The 8,911-nt window shown below is 46.9% G+C and overlaps 1 protein-coding gene across 2 annotated transcripts; it reads right to left on the minus strand.

The window, feature by feature from the left end:
• Nucleotides 1-626: 626 nt before the first annotated feature.
• Nucleotides 627-6,041, minus strand: Ccdc200 (coiled-coil domain containing 200). Of its 2 annotated transcripts, XM_006247468.5 has the most exons (4): nt 5,831-6,041; nt 2,371-2,821; nt 1,904-1,953; nt 627-895 (listed from the first exon to the last, which is right to left on the minus strand). In XM_006247468.5, exons 1-4 carry the CDS (start codon nt 5,915-5,917, stop codon nt 869-871), a joined length of 615 nt encoding a protein of 204 aa, XP_006247530.1. In that variant the 5' UTR covers nt 5,918-6,041; the 3' UTR covers nt 627-868. The 2 variants fall into 2 exon arrangements, with proteins under 2 accessions (XP_006247530.1, XP_006247531.1); XM_006247469.5 differs by lacking the exon at nt 1,904-1,953 and having other exon boundaries at nt 5,831-6,037.
• Between the last annotated feature and the right edge of the window lie 2,870 nt (nt 6,042-8,911).

Below are 8,911 nucleotides of genomic sequence, written 5' to 3' on the forward strand. Positions count from 1 at the left end.
TGTGACCAAGAGAGGCTTTTCCTAGGATTTGTGTCTTCCTGGAGGCTGAGACTGAGGGTCCCCAGCCCTGCCCGCTCTTCCCGTCTGGACTGGAAATCTCTCGGCCCCTCTCCTAAGTGGAAAATATGACACCTAGGAAGAAAGAGGCTTGAGGACTCGGTAAACTCTTCTCCTTTCCAAGGTCATGTGTCCTGAGTCCATTACTGCCACATCTTTCTCTTCTGGATTCTCTCAGACCCCTCCTGCATCACCTGTTTTAACAGCTCAATACCTAGTATGGGCCTGGGATTATATAAGGCCCTGCCCCCCACCCCCCTGAACCCCACCCCCGATTCTGCTGCTGCCCAAGTGCGTCACAGACCCTCCCTTCTCAGGTATCTCAATAAGCATGGACCCTGTTCTAGTGATGCTCATTAGCGAGCCGTGGAGCCTGTCAGTCATCACGATAAGGAACAGCATAACAGTTGTAGGAGGTGCAAGCTTGGGGTGGGCATGGGGGGCGGGGTTTCCAGACCTTGTTCTCCCTAGGCCAGGCAACAGCATGGGCTCCCTCTTCCGTCCACCTCCACTGTGGGTCCTTCTGCCGCCCTCCTCCCTCACCCTGCGCTCATTAACCAGGCTCCTGGTTCTCTCCAGGAATCACATTTTAATCCCAGCTAGTCTCCTTTCCAAACGCAAATGGCTTTTTGGATTAGAAAGATTGCTGGGTGGAAAGAGAGTGTGGTTGCTGTCTTTCTGTTGTTGTTGGGTTTTTTGTTTTTTGTTTTTTTTTTTTTGTTTTGTTTTTTGTTTTGTGGTTCGGTTGATTGTTTTTTTGGGTTTTGCTTTTGCTTTGTGGTATCATCAGGTCTTGGAGTCCATCTCTGGATCACCACTGCTGGATGTAATTAGTTGACTGAAAAACAAACGAACAAAAACAAAAGACAGGAAGCAAGACAAGTTAGTCGTTTCTGGGCGCTCTGCTTTGAGAATATTGTGAACTATAAAAATGAGGAGGTAAAAGAGCAGCTGCTCTTCAGCCTAAACTGCTGAGAATCCACCCAGGCGCCCTCCCCATCCCTGCCATTTTATGATTAGGTGATTAGGAGTCGCCAGCTGGTAGTCTGGCCTGGTGGCTCAAGTCTGTAACCTTGGCTACTACTTGGGAAGATCTCAAGCTCAAGTCTTGCTTGAGTACTGAGTGAGTTCCAAGCAAGCCCAGATGTATCAAGATCCTGCCTCAAACTCAAAAAGTAGGAGGCTGGAGCCCAGCAGGCCACGGGGTAGTACAGGCCTTGAGTCCCAGCACAGCACTCTGGAGGCTGAGGCAGGCAAATGTCTATAAGTTCAAGACCAGTCCAGTATATGATCGAGTTTCAGGACAGCCAGAACTACACAGAGAAACCTTGTCTTGAAAAAGAAAAAGTGCTTGCTTACTGTTTTTCCAACACCCACACCAGACAGCTCACAACAACCCCCTGTAATTCCAGCTCTAGGGAGTCCATTGCTGTCTTCTGGCCGCCTCAGATACCCACCCATGTGCAAAAATACATAAGTAAACTACTCCTTTTAAAGTAAAACAATTTTTTTTCTTTTTTTCAGAGCTGGGGACCGAACCCAGGGCCTTGCGCTTCCTAGGCAAGCGCTCTACCACTGAGCTAAATCCCCAACCCCGTAAAACGATTTTTTTAAAGGAGGGTAGAGTAGATGGGGGACAACAGCCCAGGAGTGGAGCATTTGACTAGCATGCACAAGGCCCTGGGTTCAGTTCCCTGTACCACAAAAATAATGTCAAAACAAGACCCAGAAGTGACTTTGAAATGATTCCAGTTCTCTCCCTAGACCTATGCTAAGAAATCCTCCTTGGCTTCCACAGGCACAGGAAAACCTGCCCTCAGTTAGCCAGAGCCCCCTTGCCTCTCACCGTGAGTCGGGAATATTTAGAAGAGGCAGGCTGGCAAACATTCGTGAGACCTGATGGGACAAAGCACAAGTCACTCATCTGGCAGTTGCTAAGGATACTGGGGGTGGGGCTAGGCCCTTCCCGGGGCTAGACACAGATTAAACCTCCTGCGAAGAATCTCCACTAGGAAGCCATTCTGTGGTCCCAGACTTTACAGGGCTCAAGTTGTATCTGCCCATAGCCTACAACATCCCCCCACCTTTTCTGCCACATCCTAGAAGAGTGGCTGACACCTACCCAATCGCTCTATTCAGAAGCTTCCTTACTGCCTTAGGTTGGAAGAAATTCATTCCAGGAGGAGGCCACTTAAGCGCAAGGGGGCCGGGAAGGGTTAGACAGGACAGGAGGCAATGGAACTTCTAAACTACAGGACTGGGATGGGTGTAAGGGGCCCCCTCACCTCCCGCCCTCAAAGGTAGCATACTCACCAGGGCCTGGAAGGACTGGGGGTTTATCACACACTTTACAGGCTTGCTGGCCGTCTTGTTGAGCTCCCGAGAGTCTAGTCTGGGGTCCTTGCTTTTGGGTGTCCTTCTGGAGGCTGTCCTTGAAGGTGCTCTGTGTAGGAGGGTCGTGCTCCTTTTGTGACTTTGGCCCAGGTGGCTGTGCTTGTGCCTGCTCCTGTGGCTTTGCCTGCTGCTGTGGCTGTGTAGGTGGTGGGCATTTTGCATCCTGCTGTGTCCCCTTTGCATCCTGCTGTGTCCCCTTTGCATCCTGCTGTGTCCCCTTTGCATCCTGCTGTGTCCCCTTTGCATCCTGCTGTGTCCCCTTTGCATCCTGCTGTGTCCCCTTTGCATCCTGCTGTGGCCCTTTTGAATCCTGATGTGGCTGAGATGTTTTCTCAGAATGCTGTTTCTTCTCTTCCTGTTTTTTTGCTTCCTATCAAGAAACACCCAGCAAGTGATCACTCACCTACGGAATAAACTGGGCCGTGGAGCAAGGGAGAAGTGTAGATTGTGAGAAGTGTCTTTATCCCCTGAATTGGAGGCTGGAGCTAGGGCCGAGGCTGTTTCCATTCTCCAGGATAGTAGCCAAGGCATGGTTCTGAATAGCTGGGCTCCTTTGCTTAACTCATGGCCAGGAAGTGGCCCAGTCTCAGTGTCTATTTACTGGGTTGGAATTTAGCATTGAAAGTAGCTGTTAAAGCCAGAGGATAAAGAGCTGTTCCTGGGGTTGGAGAGATGGCTCAGCGGTTATAGAGCCCTGTCTACTCTTCCAACGGCCCTGAGTTCAATTTCCAGCAGCCACACGGTGGCTCGCAACCATCTATCCGATGCCCCCTTCTGGTGTGTCTGAAGATACCTACAGTGTACTCATACATAAAACAAATAATTCAAAGAAAGAAAACCACAATAAATAAATAAATAAATAAATAAATAAATAAATAAAAGTGATTAGGGGTTGGGGATTTAGCTCAGTGGTAGAGCGCTTGCCTAGGAAGCGCAAGGCCCTGGGTTCGGTCCCCAGCTCCGAAAAATAGAACCAAAAAAAAAAAAAAATAAATAAAAGTGATTATCATGGGCTGGAGAGATGGCTCAGTGGTTAAGAGCACCCGACTGCTCTTCCGGAGGTCATGAGTTCAATTCCCAGCAACCACATGGTGGCTCACAACCATCTGTAAAGAGATCCGATTTCCTCTTCTGGTGTATCTGAAGACACCTACAGTGTACTTATATATAATAAATGAATAAATCTTTAAAAAAAGAAATCTAAAAAAAAAAAAAAAAGTGATTATCATTTAAAAAAAAAAAAGAACAGTTCCTGGGGCTGGAGAGGAAGCTACCTAGTTCCATCCACATTAGCAGTTCACGACTGGCTGTAATTCCATCTCCAGAGTTTAATAAGCATATTAAAACAGGTTTTCTGGATGTGGTCACACTTACTATCGCAGAACTTGGGAGGTAGAGACAGGAGGATTGCCACAAGCAAGAGGTCACCCTTTGGGTGCTAAGAATCAAACCTGGGTCCTCTGAAAGAGGCTCTCTCTTCAGCCTCCGTCTTTTATTATTTTTAATTCTATGTGGGGGGGAATACGTTGTATGTTTGTGCAGGTGCTCCGTGGAGCGGAACAGTAGTGCCTGCACTCTTTTTTTTTTTTTTTTTTAAGATTTATAATGTGGGGCTGGAGAGATGGCTCAGCGGTTAAGGGCACCCGACTGCTCTTCCAGAGGTCATGAGTTCAATTCCCAGCAACCACATGGTGGCTCAGCCATCTGTAAAGAGATCAGATGCCCTCTTCTGATGTATCTGAAGACAGCTACAGTATACTTATATATAATAAATAAATAAATCTTAAAAAAAAAAAGATTTATAATGTATACAGCATTCTATCTGCATGCATGCTTGCAGGCCAGAAGAGGGTACCAGATCTCATTATAGATGGTTGTGAGCCACTATGTGGTTGCTGGGATTTGAACCTCTGAAAGAACAGACAGTGCTCTTGGCCTCTGAGCCATCTCTCCAGCCCTGTGCCTGCACTCTTAACTACTGAGTCATCTCTCCAGCCACGGGTACACTGAATTATAAGCATTTGAGCTCAGGGCTTAGAGATGGCTCATCAGTGAAGAATGTTTGCTGTCCTCTCAGGGGAGCTGCATTGTTTCAGCACCCATATCAGGGAGCTCCCAACCACCTACATAGTCTACATAGTAAACTCCAGCTTCAAGGAATCTGACACTTTCTTTTGTCCTCTTAAGGGTGTACAAGCATGCACACACACATGTGAATGTACACACGCACACACACACACACACACACGCACAAAATCTGGGTGGGACTGAGGTTCAATTCCAAGCACTACATGACAACTCACAACTATGACACCAGTCTTGGGATCCAATATCCTCCCCTGGCACCGAGTACGTACATCGTACATAAACATCCATGCAAGCAAAACACATTTCAGGCATGGTGAAATATACCTTTAATCCCAGTACTCAAGGAAAGGCAGGTGGATCTCAATGAGTTCCAGTCCTGTCTGGTCTACATAGTAAACTCCAGGCTAACTAGGGCTATGTGGTGAAATTCACTCAAAAATTCTTTCTCATAAAAAAGCATTTGATCTTCCAGACAGAATAGCACATGCCTGTAATCCCAGTACTTGGAGATGGAGTCGGGCAATTTGATTATTAGGTTAGCCTGGTCTACAAAGGACTATACAGTGAGACTTTGTTCCCCTCCCCAAGAAAATACAGTTGAAACCTCCCCCCCTGCCGGGGGCTGGAGAGATGGTTCAGAGGTTAAGAGCACCAACTGCTCTTCCAGAGGTCCTGAGTTCAATTCCCAGCAACCACACGGTGGCTCACAGCCATCTGTAATGGGATCTGATGCCCTCTTCTGGTGTGTGTCTGAAGAGAGCAACAGTGTATTCTTATAAGCAAAAATAAATTTTTTAAAAGTTTAAAAAAAAGTCACCCAAGTTATGCCAAAAATGCTTAGAAATTTTTCCCAATATGTAAATTGGATGCTCTAATTTTATACATGAATTAAACTCATGAACTTCAGCTCCTCATCCTCACCAGCCATGCTTCTGAATTCTGTAGGGATTCAGAAGCACACAGGCTGAGGGCTACACCAGATGGCACAGCTTTCAGGCCAGATACATACTCTGCCCTGAACTAGTCATTGGAAGATGAGGTAGGAGGAGGAGCTTTTGAGCCAGGAAGTTCATGGGCAACCCAGGCAACAGAGACCTGTCCTCTTCAAATACCCTCTTGGTTACAGTCCCCTTTTCCACCAGCCTATGACAGAAAAACTGAGCTCACTTGCCTCCTACCCGAGCACACAGCACTCACAAGCTAGCAATCCACTCCCAGGAAGTCCTTCATCCTTCCCCACTTCCTGTTGCCCCCATGGTGGACCCTGCTAAACCAAGCCCCTCTCCTGCACCTGCTCTTGCTGCTGTGCCATTAACGCCTTCCTCCGGTCCAATGCCATCTGCCGACGCCGAGCCTCCCAGTGGTAGGCACTACCCATGATGGTGTAGTAAAAAAAAAAAAAAAAAAAAAAAGAAAATCCCAGCAGGGGGTGAGAGCAGGAAAAGCCCAAAACGAGGCCACTGCACCCAAATGCTTCTGTTGCCTCCCATCCCAATCACACCTGCCTGTTACCCGGACCACCTCACAATGTGGCCACTGTGGCCACTACCAGGGCAACTGGGCAGTACCCAGTTATGCAGATGACTCCCCTGGGTGCTGGAGAAGGAATTTATCACCCTTTTACTGAAGTGTTGGGGGTCTAGGCTCTTCATGGGGAGCATCTGTAAGTCCTCCAGAGTCCTGAGGAGGAAAAAGATACAGCCCCTCCTCAGCCTGGGGTCTCAGTAGGCCCCTGAAGACAGAGTGGCAATAAAACTTGTGCATTTTTCTCTTCTAGTATCTCTCAAGAGACTGGCCAAGGGGTTTCCGGCAGTAGCTCCTGACACACTGATGGCCCTTCCCTCCTCACAAATTGTCTGGAATTTTCTTCCCCAGCACTCTCCTATGTCTCTCTCCATTCTTCCAGGAACCGTTTGTACTGAGTCAAGATGAAAGGAAATACAAACCTCAACTGAGTTTCACTCGTGTGTGTGTGTGTGTGTGTGTGTGTGTGTGTGTGTGTGCACGCGTGTGAACACACATGTGTCCCAACTGAGCTTCTCTGCGAAGGGTAGGGGTGAGGTAACCTCGCACCTCCAGCCATCTGTAGAGGGATCAGCTGGAGTTTGAGTGTCAGACACAAGCTTAACCCTGGTTGTGTCACCAAGCTGGGGGAACTTGGGCCGGCCACTCAGTGTCTCAGAGCCTGCCCTGTGAAGCATGCTGGTGTGCCTGGAAAATGCCTGCCTTCAAAGTGGGACACTGTGAGAAGCTGCTTGGTCTTGCTGGATCTTTGTCCTTCAGGAAAAGGGTGATGATCCTTTCCCCAGCACCAGGGGAGTCATCCGCATGACTGGGTACTTTAACGTGATTGGATACAAAGGGTGAAAATGAGACTTGTCACTGATGCCTTGCATGCGGGTCAAGTTACCACTGATCTATCTCCCACTGGTCCTCTCTTTATTTTTAAGTTTAAGATCGGTGTAGAACTTCCGGTCAAGGTGTAGAACTCTACCAACTTCTGCCTTAGGTTTTCCATTGCTGTGAAGAGACACCATGACCAAAGCAACTCTTTTTAAAAGATTTATTTATTTATTATATATGTCCACTGTAGCTGTTTTCAGACACACCAGAAGAGGGCGTCAGATCTCATTACAGATGGTTGTGACCACCATGTGGTTGTGGGATTTGAACTCAGGACCTCTGGAAGAACAGTCAGTGCTCTTAACCACTGAGCCATCTCTCTGGTCCAAAGAATAATACTTAACTGGGATTGGCTTTCAGTTTCAGACGTTTAGCCCATTGTCATCGTAGTGGGCAGGACCACTTGCAGGCAGACATGGTGCTGGAGGAGCTGAGAGGTCTACATCTTGATCCAAGCCAAAGGCAAAGGCAGCCGGAAGGAGACTCTCCTCTGAAGGCAGCCAGGAGGAAGGTCTCATCCTCACTGGGTGGAGCTTGAACATAGAAAGAAACCTCAAAGCCCGCCTACACAGTGACACACTTCCTTCAACAAGGCCACACCTTGTAATAGTACCACTTCCCTTGCACCAAGCATATTCAAACCACCACAGCCCCTAAGGTGGGGTAGGTTGTTGGTTGTTTGGTGTTGGTCAAGGTTTGTTAAGTAGTCCTGTGTAAGGAAGGAACAGGAAAAAAGTAGATATCTTGCCATCGAAGATCAAACTTGCTCCAAGGACTCAATTCCCCTAATCAGCAGGAAGCAGACTAAAGGTATCACCCCCTTTCCTCTCTATCCTTTTTTCTTTCCTATCTAGTGTTAGGGGGATGACAGTGTGGAAAAGGGGTGGAGAAGGGTGGAAAAAACTCACAAAGTAGCAAACACCACCTACAGAGTCTCACTAAGTTACCAGCCTGGCCTTCAGCTTCCTCTAACTATTTTCTATATAAACGTTGTTGCCGCTTCATTTTGAGACAGGACCTCACTCACCCCAGGCTGGCCTGGAATTATATTTCTCAAGCTGGCCTAGAGTTTGTAACATTCCTCTTGCCTTATCCCCTCAAATTCTGGGACATACTCGTGAGTCATCGTGCCCCAGTTTTTAGAGTCAGTTTATCCAAAGAGGAGCATGACGTGAAAATGGATGTCCACGCTGGGCCACTAGACCCATGGCCTCTTCTGTATCCTTTGCTTACAGAGAGTGGTTTCTGATTTCGTGTTCTTACAGATTTTGCGGGTGGACGTGTGCATCTCTGCCCGTGTTTGCTTTTCCCATGCCCTTCCCCCCCCACCCCATTTGCTTACTTGTTTTGTTTTATTCTGGTTCGTTTTCTAACGGAGAGAAGTCAGTCCTAGAGATGGATGCGTGGGCGGTAGGGAGGATCCGAGAGGATCTGTGAGAAGAGAAACCGTGATCCAAGTTACTGTATGAAAAAAAATCATTTTCAGTAAAATAAAAGAGCTGGCTAGCTAGACTAGATGGCACAGGGAGCTGCTGCAGTCCGCCTCAGTCAGTGAAGTACAGAGCAATTGAAGACAGCAGATGTCAGTCTCTGACATTAAAAGAAAAGCAGGGCTGGAGAGATGGCTCAGCGGTTAAGAGCACCCGACTGCTCTTCCAGAGGTCCAGAGTTCAATTCCCGGCAACCACATGGTGGCTCACAACCATCTGTAAAGAGATCCGATGCCCTCTTCTGGTGTATCTGAAGACAGCTACAGTGTACTTATATATAATAAATAAATAAATCTTTAAAAAAAAAAAAAGCAATATCAGGCACAAGCTTCAGTAAGTGGAGGCTTTATATTCTTTTTTAAAAATTATTTACTATTATATTTATTATATATAAATATTATATATTATTTAAATATTAAATATTATATATAACATTAAATATTATATATAATATTAAATATTATATATAATATTTATTA

Source organism: Rattus norvegicus, chromosome 10 (genome assembly GCF_036323735.1).
Source record: "Rattus norvegicus strain BN/NHsdMcwi chromosome 10, GRCr8, whole genome shotgun sequence".
NCBI classification, from domain to species: domain Eukaryota; kingdom Metazoa; phylum Chordata; class Mammalia; order Rodentia; family Muridae; genus Rattus; species Rattus norvegicus.